General features: G+C 43.2%; 1 protein-coding gene across 1 annotated transcript in view; it reads right to left on the reverse strand.

Moving 5' to 3' along the window:
- DAAM2 (dishevelled associated activator of morphogenesis 2) overlaps nt 1-14,954 on the reverse strand; it is a 278,066-nt gene that overhangs the window by 111,013 nt on the left and 152,099 nt on the right. Inside the window, 3 exon segments of the mRNA XM_040430767.1 lie at nt 7,582-7,598; nt 7,601-7,621; nt 7,624-7,912. Coding sequence (XP_040286701.1) covers nt 7,582-7,598; nt 7,601-7,621; nt 7,624-7,912 — 327 coding nt within the window.

Here is a 14,954-nt window from a genome sequence, read left to right on the forward strand (position 1 = left end):
ACGCGAGTGCAAAACGCATTACAATGTTTTGCACTCGTGCGGAAAAATCGTGCATTTTCCCGCAACGCATCCGCATCTTATCCTGGCAAAAAACATGACGCCCGTGTGAAAGAGGCCTTAGACCCCAAAAGTTTCATTTAGTAAGTGATTTTGCTCCTAATTATTATTATTATTTTTATCCGATCAGAAGTCAGTAATTTATATTACATTCTATTCACGGTTACATTTGTGCACACAGGTCACTGACGGCCCCTTGTATCTGAGCCCCTGGGCGATGGTCTCAGAGGGACATTTGTCCCCCCACCCTCAGCTTTAGGGCTCGTTCACACCAACGTTTTTTGCGTTCCGTATAGGGGCCGTTTATTGCGTTCCGCATACTGTCCATATACGGAACCATTCATTTCTATGGGTCCGCAAAAAAAGCGGAATGTACTCCGTGAGCACTCCGTTTCCGTATGTCCGTATGAAAGAGGCTTTACAGTGCGGTTGTCCAACATGTAGCATTGCTGAGGCCAAGTCATCTCCTCGGCGGCCGTCAGATGTGCACAAACTGGGTAAAGAAATGGCTACAAAATGACGAATGTGCAGAGGTTTCCGGGCAGAATCTCAGTGAGCGAGGTCCTAGAAAGTCACAGCAGCCGAGTCCTTCCCGGTAACGGGCGACCTCCGCGCCTGACGAGAGCCATCACCAATCATTATTTATACTGGGAGACTGGGAGCTGGACCCCACCGGACCAGCCGAGCATCCAGCAGAGACCCCACAGTGAAGAGAGCAACCGGCAAGCCTAATGTGCCGGAAAATGATTAACCCTCTAGACACCAGGGAAAGGATTAACCCTCTAGACACCAGGGAAATGATTAACCCTCTAGACACCAGGGATATTATTAACCCTCTAGACACCAGTTAAATTATTAACTCTCTAGACACCAGGGAAATTATTAACTCTCTAGACACCAGGAAATTATTATTAACCCACTAGACACCTGGGAAATTAATATTAACTGACTAGACACCCGGGGAATTATAATTAACCCACTACAGACCTGGGAAATTATTATTACCCCACTAAACACCCGGAAAATTATTACTAACCCACTAGACACCCAGGAAATGATTATTAACCCACTAGACACCCGGGAAATTATTATTAACCCACTAGACACCCGGGAAATTATTATTAACCAACTAGACACCTGGGAAATTATTATTAATCCACTAGACACCCGGGAAATTATTATTAACCCACTAGAGGAAGATGTTCTAAGTTTGCTGTCTAAGGTGAAGACAAATAAGTCACAGGGGCCTGATGAGATACACCCAAAATTATTAAAAGAGCTTAGTGGTGAGCTGGCAAAACCGTTAACAGATTTATTTAACCAATCATTAGTAACAGGAGTCGTCCCGGAAGATTGGAAATTGGCAAATGTCGTGCCCATTCACAAGAAAGGTAGTAGGGAGGAATCGAGCAACTATAGACCAGTGAGTCTGACATCAATAGTAGGCAAATTAATGGAAACCCTATTAAAGGATAGGATTGTGGAACATCTAAAATCCCATGGATTGCAAGATGAAAAACAACATGGGTTTACTTCAGGGAGATCATGTCAAACAAATCTTATAGATTTTTTTGACTGGGTGAATAAAATAATAGACGGTGGAGGTGCAGTAGACATCGCATATCTAGATTTTAGTAAGGCTTTTGACACTGTCCCACATAGAAGACTTATCAATAAACTGCAGTCATTGAGCATGGACTCCCATATTGTTGAGTGGATTAGGCAGTGGCTGAGTGACAGACAACAGAGGGTGGTAGTCAATGGAGAACATTCAAAACAAGGTAATGTTACCAGTGGGGTTCCACAGGGATCTGTACTGGGACCAATTTTGTTTAATATCTTCATAAGTGATATTGCAAAAGGCCTCGATGGTAAGGTTTGTCTTTTTGCTGATGACACAAAGATATGTAACAGGGTTGATGTTCCTGGAGGGAAACGCCAAATGGAAAAGGATTTAGGAAAACTAGAGAAATGGTCAAAAATCTGGAAACTGAAATTTAATGTGGATAAGTGCAAGATAATGCACCTGGGGCGTAAAAACCCAAGGGCAGAATATAGAATATTTGACACAGTCCTGACCTCAGTATCTGAGGAAAGGGATTTAGGAGTAATTATTTCAGAAGACTTAAAGGTGGGAAGACAATGTAATAGAGCAGCACGAAATGCCAGCAGAATGCTTGGATGTATAGGGAGAGGTATAAGCAGTAGAAAGAGTGAAGTGCTTATGCCGCTGTACAGAACACTGGTGAGACCTCACTTGGAGTATTGTGCGCAGTACTGGAGGCCATATCTCCAGAAGGATATAGATACTCTAGAGAGAGTTCAGAGAAGAGCTACTAAACTGGTCCATGGATTGCAGGATAAAACTTACCAGGAAAGGTTAAAGGACCTTAATATGTATAGCTTGGAAGAAAGAAGAGACAGAGGGGAGATGATAGAAACTTTTAAATACATAAAGGGAATCAACTCGGTAAAGGAGGAGAGCATATTTAAAAGAAGAAAAACTACCACAAGAGGACACAGTTTTAAATTAGAGGGGCAAAGGTTTAAAAGTAATATCAGGAAGTATTACTTTACTGAGAGAGTAGTGGATGCATGGAATAGCCTTCCTGCAGAAGTGGTAGCTGCAAATACAGTGGAGGAGGTTAAGCATGCATGGGATAGGCATAAGGCCATCCTTCATATAAGATAGTGGCCCGGGACTATTCATAGGATTCAGTATATTAGGCAGACTAGATGGGCCAAATGGTTCTTATCTGCCGACACATTCTATGTCTATGTTTCTATGTTTCTAGACACCCGGGAAATTATTATTAACCCACTAGACACCAGGGAAATTATTATTAACCAACTAGACACCAGGAATATTATTATTATTAACCCACTATATATGATTACTATCCCACTGGACACCAGGGATATTAGTAGTTTAAGCAGTAGTTAGTGTTGAGGGAACTTGTGTTTTCACGTTCGGAGTACAAGGTTCGGGCTATCGAAGAATTCTGTTAGGGATTCCGCTACCACGGACCATAACTTATGGTCCGTGGGAGCAGAATCCATAACGGAATTCTTAGATAACCCTCATCTTGTGCGCCGAACTTGAAAACACAAGTTCGCTCAACACTAGTAGTAGTGACAGTACTAGTACTAGGACGACGACTAATAATAATGAGAATAATAATAATTGAAAACCTGTATTGGAATCTGAAGCCAGGCCTGTGGGCCCCTTACTGGCCAGGATCTGCCTGGTCACCAACCATATGAAGGCTCCATCCACCCTACATCACCTCACACCAGCAGGGACATTCACTGTGGTGCATTTTGGGGAACGCAGGAGGTAAAACACCTTATGCCGGTAAAATGCAGTGCACATAATAGTCAATCAGAATAATAGTAATATTATAGCACCGAGGGCAGCTGTACCTATATAGACATTATTACTCTGGGTCCTAGAATTCTGGCGTGGCCCATATCGCCACCTAATGTGGAGCACTAATTCCTAGCAGCTGTGGGACGACCTCACGTAAGACGCTGCCCAGAAGCAGCTGTTGTTTCAGCAATAATTAATGCAACATCCTAGAAGAAATACAATGTATAGAAATCGCTTCCAACACATACAAAGTGTTTCCAGCGCAGAATCCACCGTTCGGCTAACGAGCAGCAAAGTATTATTCCAGAGTCATAAATCTGCGTGTGAAAACCGTAGCGTTGCAGCCATAACTGCGGGGAAGGGTCGGATTATTAATCGCCCTTTCAAGCTACAAAATGGATTTCGGAATTGCTGGTGCCGGTCGTGCTGTGATTCATTTGTATTGTGAATATAATGCAAGTTTTAAATAATTACAATAAATAAAGTTTAACTGTATAAATGAATGTTTTCTAACAGGCTCTCTGATTTAAAGATACCCGCTAGCTGTCAGTGAATGCTTACATTCAGAGGCAGCAATTCTTAATATAGGTGCAGGGGCGTAACTACCATGCGACTGCTGTGGGGCCCAGTCTTAGTTGTGATCTTCTCCTCTTCTACTGGTCAGGACTCTACCCTCTAAAGCAGGCATGTCCAAACGGCGGCCCTCCAGCTGTTGCAAAACTACAACTCCCAGCATGCCTTGATAGCTTACAGCAGGCATGTCCAAACGGCGGCCCTCCAGCTGTTGCAAAACTACAACTCCCAGCATGCCTGGATAGCTTACAGCTATTAGAGCATGCTGGGAGTTGTAGTTTTGCAACAGCTGGAGGGCCGCCGTTTAGACATGCCTGCTCTAAAGGAACAACTTTTAGCAAACGAGGCAGTGGAAAAATGGCCCAAAGGTCACTGAAAGGGGTTTAGGCGGAAACCCTTCTGTCCTGTGTGGGGGCCCTGGTTTGATCCTTGCTATGGGGCCCTTACTGCTCTATGAGCTGCACACATCTCTACTTTGCTACAATGTATCAGTCTGGAGTCCAGATAGTCTAGACTGGATACAATTGTATCCATATCTCAGCAGGACTAGCTACGTATAGGACGACTGCCTCTGAATGGAAACAAGAGTTTTCTCATGCCTTGGCAGCAAGCAGAGATCCTAAAAATGGTGAGGAATTGAGGCACTAGGTGTATGAGACGTGTTGTAGAACTTCTCATTTATGATCGAGTGATTATGTTTTATCTAAATAAAATCAGAGGCCCCTTTAATTCTGTCTCCTATTCCCCAAAAATCACCAGTGGCCTATTAATAGGAGCTGTACAGGCAATAGCGATGACTGGGCCCTATACAGAGGGGCCCACATTAACATCTATGGAAACATGATGGGGTCTAAGGGACCAAGCACAAGTTTCCGGTCGCTGCCTATTGTCAGGCAAGATCCGTCCCTGGTAACAGAGACACAGGAGACAGTAGAGAGGACGCGGGGGATTGTGAGCCTGATAAGAGAACTGCCTCTACTCTGCGTCCGAATTCACAGGAGCCTCACGCGTGTCTGTCAGTGGGATCGCCCCCTCCTTATCTGTTCTGTGAGCTGAGAACAAACATAGCGGGACGTAAGGGAAAAGATGCCACAGCAGTACAGTGCTGGATGAAGCGAGACGCCCCCTGCTTCTGAGTGAAATGCATCTAGCTCTGCTGCTGAAACAGGGAATAAGTAGGCTGAAAAAAAAAAACATTTTGGAAGCCCAAACATAACTGTTCCTTCCCAGTTATGATTGTACAGAGAAGCACAGCCATTATGCAATTTTTTTTTTAAACTCAGGCTGACGAAGCAAAATCGGTGGCAAAATCGGTACTCCTTCACTGAGTGGAACTGACCATCTCCTATAATGGGTATGGTTGTTGTAATACTTTTATGTATTTAGCTGGAGTCTAGGCCTTGCATAGATTATATTATTTAATCCCAAATAATGAAACAGCCGATCGGCACCACTCACCTTGGCCTCTATTACGGAGGCATAGGTGGGCGATAAAGTCCCAGATAGATACAATCCAACGTAGAAAAGCACATCCATGGCACTCACCCGACCCATGGCACTCACCCGAAAAGCACATCCCTCACCCGACTTGCCGACTATCCTTTTATTAATTAAAGTGCACGATACAGGGAGGGTAACAATGTAGCACAACTCCTCGCCTACGGCCGTTTTGCGTCGTGCGGCGCTTTCTCAAGGCCTCAGTGGGATGGATGGAAGCACGTCTTTTTAAACCCCCGCACCGCCTGATTCACAGGTGTAACATATCGCTAACTGTGTTATATATTCACATTAGTATTAACAAAACATGCATTATATTATTACAGCTCCAGCAAATAATCATATTATCTGTACGTTCGCGCCCATCTATATTTGGCTGTATGGCTGTTGCTTATGTATTTTTATTTTTCTGTAAGATTTAGTAATATTTGGTACTGGGCCAATAATATTATATATCTGGTCCTGTTTGTTTCCGTACTCAGTGGCGGGTCTATGCTATTACCAGTAATATAGGGCCCTTTTATTTTTCGCTGTGCTATATATTTCAATAATTATGTGATGTGGATTCCAATAAACATTTATATGTTATTAATCTATCGGTTGTTTGTTTCCTTACTTTTTTTTTAGCTTTTGGCATCATTCATGTAGGTTGGTTAGTTTCCTTCAGTTGTGTATGGTGATGTGAGGTTCTTATTGGTAATTCTTTTAGAAGCTGTGGAAGTTACAGGGGGAGAACTGCAGCAGAAAGGACACTCCCCCTGAGCTGTGATAGGCAGAGAGGCGCAGCAGAAAGGACATGCCCCCTGGGTTGTGATAGGCAGAGAGGCGCAGCAGAAAGGACATGCCCCCTGAGCTGTGATAGGCAGAGAGGCGCAGCAGAAAGGACATGCCCCCTGGGTTGTGATAGGCAGAGAGGTGCAGCAGAAAGGACACGCCCCCTGAGCTGTGATAGGCAGAGAGGCGCAGCAGAAAGGACATGCCCCCTGGGCTGTGATAGGCAGAGAGGTGCAGCAGAAAGGACAAGCCCCCTGAGCTGTGATAGGGCAGAGAGGTGCAGCAGAAAGGACATGTCCCCTGAGCTGTGATAGGCAGAGAGGTGCAGCAGAAAGGACATGCCCCCTGAGATGTGAAAGGGAGAGATCTACAGCAGAAAGGACATGCTCCCTGAGCTGTGATAGGCAGAGAGGTGCAGCAGAAAGGACATGCCCCCTGAGCTGTGAAAGGGAGAGATCTACAGCAGAAAGGACATGCTCCCTGAGCTGTGATAGGCAGAGAGGTGCAGCAGAAAGGACAAGCCCCCTGAGTTGTGATAGGCAGAGAGGTGCAGCAGAAAGGACAAGCCCCCTGAGTTGTGATAGGCAGAGAGGTGCAGCAGAAAGGACATAGACCCTCAGCTGTGATAGGCAGAGAGGTGCAGCAGAAAGGACATTCCCCCTGAGCCGTGATAGGCAGAGAGGTGTAGAAGAAAGGACATGCCCCCTGAGCTGTGATAGGCAGAGAGGTGCAGCAGAAAGGACATGCCCCCTGAGCTGTGATAGACAGAGAGGTGCAGCAGAAAGGACAAGCCCCCTGACTTGTGATAGGCAGAGAAGTGCAGCAGAAAGGACAAGCCCCCTGAGTTGTGATAGGCAGAGAGGTGCAGCAGAAAGGACATAGACCCCTGAGCTGTGATAGGCAGAGAGGTGCAGCAGAAAGGACATGCCCCCTGAGCTGTTATAGGCAGAGAGGTGCAGCAGAAAGGACATGCCCCCTGAGCTGTGATAGGCAGAGAGGTGCAGCAGAAAGGACATAGACCCTGAGCTGTGATAGCAGAGAGGTGCAGCAGAAAGGACATGCCCCCTGAGCTGTGATAGGCAAGAGGTGCAGCAGAAAGGACATGGCCCCCTGAGCTGTGATAGGGAGAGAGCTGCAGCAGATAGGAAACGTCCCCTGAGCAATTGCAGCAGTGAATGTGGAGATCTGTGGCCCAATGTGCAGGGCTGGTGCTTTGTTAGGTATTGTCCTCTACTACATGATGTCTGATTTTCATTTTTTACATCAATCATGGCAGAACCCCTTTAAATAACCTAATTTATTTACCTTACCTGAAACCTGGTGCGTCGGCAGCGTACACCTGGTAGTGAGCATGGCTTGCAGGACTTTCTTATGCCCATCCGGTACCAGGCAGACCGCCCCCAGGATCTCCAGAACGGCGATCTTGGTTTTGATGTTCTCAGTCCGTAAACTCTGGGAGATGATATTGATGCACTCAGGATGCGCTAAAACGTGCGCCCGTCCCTGGGAGTTGTTCATCAGAGCCTTCATGCATCCTATAACGGATGTGTGTATGCGGCTCTCCGCTGTCTCGTAATCCATGCTCTTCAGGAAATTCAAGAGGCAAGTCAAACCATCCAGCTCTATGAACCTGGTGACAACCTGCCGGAGAAGACATGAGACGGGCGTCTCAGGATGAACAAAGACCAAGTATCACATTGTATCAAATACACAAATCTGGGTCTACAAGTGTAGGGGGAAAGTCTTCCATTCATGATGTTGTACTTTGTCTCATTACTATATCTGCTATTATATTGCACATATTAAATATTGTATATAATGATATCACGTTGCATAATATTTTATATTATATATTGTTTATGACTCCATGAGTGGAAACCTCATTGGACTCCATCCAGAATATGTCTCCGGTCTGATCCCTAAGACTTTGACTCTCATTAACCTCCTGTATTCTGACTGTCCACGTGGAAGGGAGCAGAACTGGATCCAGATCTGGGGTGGCCACGAGCCAAACATTCTCTCATTTTTGTCCAGTCCCCTTATTTTGGAAGAAGGTTATGGGAGAATCTTCAATAAACGAAGAGTAAAAATGGAAACTGTACAATTATAGCAACAGTATATTAAAAAGTCACAATCTGTATCAGAAATACAAAAATAGTCCTTAACATTAATCACCCGGTGCCCACATAACATAACCACCACCATAGAGGAAATACGATACATAATATTGCCATGTGGTGCCCAAACAATACTGCTCTCAGGGCTTCTATTCCAACCGCCCAAAAGGGACTCCGACTCCTCAGTCCCGATAGTTATCAATGACTCTTGATCATTAGGGGCTTTGGACATAACATATATTGATATCATTCAAACTTCTAAACTTTCCTAAATTGCTATGCAAAGAAATATGACACAAACTATGCATTTAATAAATAATTACATGAAATATATAAATAATATGTGATATTTAGTGTTTTCATTTGAAACCCGCAGCTGGAGTCCCAAGACCAGTCAATATAGACTCCGACTTCACAGCCCTGCAGGTAATACAATCATATATAATATAAAAGTATCACAATAAGATTTGTAAGTCTAATATAATATCACTGTGCAATCACCTAATAATACCAGCACCCCGGTGCTCAACTAATACCACCACACAGTACCCAAATAATACCACTGTGCTTATTATTGCTTTACTGTGACATCACTGTGTTTATTATCCCTGTACTGTGACATCACTGTGTTTATTATCCCTGTACTGTGACATCACTGTGTTATTATCTCTGTACTGTGACATCACTGTGTTTATTATCTCTGTACTGTGACATCACTGTGTTTATTATCCCTGTACTGTGACATCACTGTGTTTATTATCCCTGTACTGTGACATCACTGCGTTTTATTATCCCTGTACTGTGACATCACAGTGTTTATTATCTCTGTACTGTGACATCGCTGTGTTTATTATCCCTTACTGTGACATCACTGTGTTTATTATCCCTGTACTGTGACATCACTGTGTTTATTATCTCTGTACTGTGACATCACTGTGTTTATTATCTCTGTACTGTGACATCACTGTGTTTATTATCTCTGTACTGTGACATCACTGTGTTTATTATCTCTGTACTGTGACATCACTGTGTGTATTATCTCTGTACTGTGACATCACTGTGTTTATTATCCCTGTACTGTGACATCACTGTGTTTATTATCCCTGTACTGTGACATCACTGTGGTTATTATCTCTGTACTGTGACATCACTGTGTTTATTATCCCTGTACTGTGACATCACTGTGTTTATTATCCCTGTACTGTGACATCACTGTGTTTTTATCTCTGTACTGTGACATCACTGTGTTTATTATCCAGGTACTGTGACATCACTTGTGTTTATTATCCCTGTACTGTGACATCACTGTGTTTATTATCCATGTACTGTGACATCACTGTGTTTATTATCCATGTACTGTGACATCACTGTGTTTATTATCTCTGTACTGTGACATCACTGTGTTTATTATCCATGTACTGTGACATCACTGTGTTTATTATCCCTGTACTGTGACATCACTGTGTTTATTATCCATGTACTGTGACATCACTGTGTTTATTATCCCTGTACTGTGACATCACTGTGTTTATTATCCCTGTACTGTGACATCACTGTGTTTATTATCTCTGTACTGTGACATCACTGTGTTTATTATCTCTGTACTGTGACATCACTGTGTTTATTATCCCTGTACTGTGACATCACTGTGTTTATTATCCATTGTACTGTGACATCACTGTGTTTATTATCATGTACTGTGACATCACTGTGTTTATTATCCATGTACTGTGACATCACTGTGTTTATTATCCCTGTACTGTGACATCACTGTGTTTATCTCCCTGTACTGTGACATCACTGTGTTTATTATCTCTGTACTGTAACATCACTGTGTTTATTATCTCTGTACTGTGACATCACTGTGTTTATCATCATGTACTGTGACATCACTGTGTTTATTATCTCTGTACTTTGACATCACTGTGTTTAGTATCCCTGTACTGTGACATCACTGTGTTTATTATCCCTGTACTGTGACATCACTGTGTTTATTATCCCTGTACTGTGACATCACTGTGTTTATTATCTCTGTACTGTGACATCACTGTGTTTATTATCCCTGTATTGTGACATCACTGTGTTTATTATCCCTGTACTGTGACATCACTGTGTTTATTATCCCTGTACTGTGACATCACTGTGTTTATTATCTCTGTACTGTGACATCACTGTGGTTTATTATCCCTGTACTGTGACATCACTGTGTTTATTATCCCTGTACTGTGACATCACTGTGTAATCTCCCTGTACTGTGACATCACTGTGTTTATTATCCCTGTACTGTGACATCACTGTGTTTATTATCCTCGTACTGTGACATCACTGTGTTTATTATCCCTGTACTGTGACATCACTGTGTTTATTATCCATGTACTGTGACATCACTGTGTTTATTATCCCTGTACTGTGACATCGCTGTGTTTATTATCCATGTACTGTGACATCACTGTGTTTATCATCCATGTACTGTGACATCACTGTGTTTATTATCTCTGTACTGTGACATCACTGTGTTTATTATCCCTGTTCTGTGACATCACTGTGTTTATTATCCCTGTACTGTGACATCACTGTGTTTATTATCCTCGTTCTGTGACATCGCTGTGTTTTATTATCCCTGTACTGTGACATCACTGTGTTATTATCCCTGTACTGTGACATCACTGTGTTTATTATCCTCGTACTGTGGACATCACTGTGTTTATTATCCATGTACTGTGACATCACTGTGTTTATTATCCATGTACTGTGACATCACTGTGTTTATTATCCCTGTACTGTGACATCGCTGTGTTTATTATCCATGTACTGTGACATCACTGTGTTTATCATCCATGTACTGTGACATCACTGTGTTTATTATCTCTGTACTGTGACATCACTGTGTTTATTATCCCTGTACTGTGACATCACTGTGTTTATTATCCCTGTACTGTGACATCACTGTGTTTATTATCCCTGTACTGTGACATCACTGTGTTTATTATCCCTGTACTGTGACATCACTGTGTTTATTATCCCTGTACTGTGACATCACTGTGTTTATTATCCATGTACTGTGACATCACTGTGTGTATTATCTCTGTACTGTGACATCACTGTGTTTATTATCTCTGTACTGTGACATCACTGTGTTTATTATCTCTGTACTGTGACATCACTGTGTTTATTATCCCTGTACTGTGACATCACTGTGTAGGCTGTCCCTGTCCATCATTGAGACATAGTCACCAGCTGTTCCTGTTCTGACCTCGGTCCTGGTGCAGGGGTCCCTGTGGTTACATTGGCTGCCAGTCCCAGTAACCTCCTACCTGGCTCTATACCCATGTATCCAACAGAACGTCCTTTGTTTTCTTCCTACAAGTCTAAAAATGTCCTGTTTGGAAACCTCTGTTGATGGAAACCATCTGGGCCTCCCCTGACACTCGTTGATTCCTCAGGTAGGTCTCCAGAGGGACGCTTGCCATGCTCCATCATTTCCAGCGGTTTGGACGCCTGTTGCCTGCGATGTATTTATTTGGGAAGGCAGAGCAGTAATTTGTACTTGTAAGAGGCGACACACGACCCACCACCCTCCATTGTACCCACACGTTCAGGGTAGGATCCCGTCCATACACAATTAGTCCTGGTGACTACATCCGCTCCTTGAATCCTAAACATCTGGAATCTTGTATGATTTGATCTGGAGCTTGAGGAGAAACGTGGCATGACAGACACCTTGAAGCAAATGTTGCTGTAAACCACATCATCTCCACAGTAACAGAGCGGGAAGACTGTTCTATTTTAATGAATTGCCACCAACGACAGCCAAGAACAGCAACACAAGAACCAGGATGAATCTACTACCCGAGACTCATGAAGATCCTGTCCTTCTACATCCAAGACGACTAAACAGATCCTTATGTAGAATTTCTACAGGAGAGATGATGGGAATTTAGCTTTTGGCACTGATCCAGTAGAACCTATAGTAGATGACAGAGCTACACTCCCCATTATGGTATTGTCATCGGAGTTCTTATAACAAACATAAAGGACATTTCTATCCCTAAACATCATCCTGTAGTATACATGTAGAATTAATATACAAAAAAGGGGAGCCACATTCCAATACTGATCCTGAGTTACACTGTGTACATACATTACTTATCCTGTACTGATCCTGAGTTTACATCCTGTATTATACACCAGAGCTGCACTCACTATTCTGCTGGTGCAGTCACTGTGTACATACATTACTTATCCTGTACTGATCCTGAGTTACATCCTGTATTATACTCCAGAGCTGCACTCACTATTCTGCTGGTGGAGTCACTGTGTACATACATTACTTATCCTGTACTGATCCTGAGTTACATCCTGTATTATACTCCAGAGCTGCAACTCACTATTCTGCTGGTGCAGTCACTGTGTACATACATTACTTATCCTGTACTGATCCTTAGTTACATCCTGTATTATACTCCAGAGCTGGCACTCACTATTCTGCTGGTGCAGTCACTGTGTACATACATTACTTGTCCTGTACTGATCCTGAGTTACATCCTGTATTATACTCCAGAGCTGCACTCACTATTCTGCTGGTGCAGTCACTGTGTACATACATTACTTATCCTGTACTGATCCTGAGTTACATCCTGTATTATACTCCAGAGCTGCACTCACTATTCTGCTGGTGCAGTCACTGTGTACATACATTACTTATCCTGTACTGATCCTTAGTTACATCCTGTATTATACTCCAGAGCTGCACTCACTATTCTGCTGGTGCAGTCACTGTGTACATACATTACTTATCCTGTACTGATCCTGAGTTACATCCTGTATTATACTCCAGAGCTGCACTCACTATTCTGCTGGTGCAGTCACTGTGTACATACATTACTTATCCTGTACTGATCCTGAGTTACATCCTGTATTATACTCCAGAGCTGCACTCACTATTCTGCTGGTGCAGTCACTGTGTACATACATTACTTATCCTGTACTGATCCTTAGTTACATCCTGTATTATACTCCAGAGCTGCACTCACTATTCTGCTGGTGCAGTCACTGTGTACATACATTACTTGTCCTGTACTGATCCTGAGTTACATCCTGTATTATACTCCAGAGCTGCACTCACTATTCTGCTGGTGCAGTCACTGTGTACATACATTACTTATCCTGGTACTGATCCTGAGTTACATCCTGTATTATACTCCAGAGCTGCACTCACTATTCTGCTGGTGCAGTCACTGTGTACATACATTACTTATCCTGTACTGATCCTGAGTTACATCCTGTATTATACTCCAGAGCTGCACTCACTATTCTGCTGGTGCAGTCACTGTGTACATACATTACTTATCCTGTACTGATCCTGAGTTACATCTGTATTATACTCCAGAGCTGCACTCACTATTCTGCTGGTGGAGTCACTGTGTACATACATTACTTATCCTGTACTGATCCTGAGTTACATCCTGTATTATACTCCAGAGCTGCACTCACTATTCTGCTGGTGCAGTCACTGTGTACATACATTACTTATCCTGTACTGATCCTGAGTTACATCCTGTATTATACTCCAGAGCTGCACTCACTATTCTGGCTGGTGCAGTCACTGTGTACATACATTACTTATCCTGTACTGATCCTGAGTTACATCCTGTATTATACTCCAGAGCTGCACTCACTATTCTGCTGGTGCAGTCACTGTGTACATACATTACTTATCCTGTACTGATCCTGAGTTACATCCTGTATTATACTCCAGAGCTGCACTCACTATTCTGCTGGTGCAGTCACTGTGTACATACATTACTTATCCTGTACTGATCCTGAGTTACATCCTGTATTATACTCCAGAGCTGCACTCACTATTCTGCTGGTGGAGTCACTGTGTACATACATTACTTATCCTGTACTGATCCTGAGTTACCTCCTGTATTATACCCAGAGCTGCACTCACTATTCTGCTGGTGCAGTCACTGTGTACATACATTACTTATCCTGTACTGATCCTGAGTTACATCCTGTATTATACTCCAGAGCTGCACTCACTATTCTGCTGGTGCAGTCACTGTGTACATACATTACTTATCCTGTACTGATCCTGAGTTACATCCTGTATTATACTCCAGAGCTGCACTCACTATTCTGCTGGTGCAGTCACTGTGTACATGCATTACTTATCCTGTACTGATTCCTGAGTTACATCCTGTATTATACTCCAGAGCTGCACTCACTATTCTGCTGGTGCAGTCACTGTGTACATACATTACTTATCCTGTACTGATCCTGAGTTACATCCTGTATTATACTCCAGAGCTGCACTCACTATTCTGCTGGGTGCAGTCACTGTGTACATGCATTACTTATCCTGTACTGATCCTGAGTTACATCCTGTATTATACTCCAGAGCTGCACTCACTATTCTGCTGGTGCAGTCACTGTGTACATACATTACTTATCCTGTACTGATCCTGCATTACATCCTGTATTATACCCCAGAGCTGCACTCACTATTCTGCTGGTGCAGTCACTGTGTACATACATTACTTATCCTGTACTGATCCCGAGTT

This window comes from Bufo bufo, chromosome 4, assembly GCF_905171765.1.
Source record: "Bufo bufo chromosome 4, aBufBuf1.1, whole genome shotgun sequence".
NCBI lineage: Eukaryota > Metazoa > Chordata > Amphibia > Anura > Bufonidae > Bufo > Bufo bufo.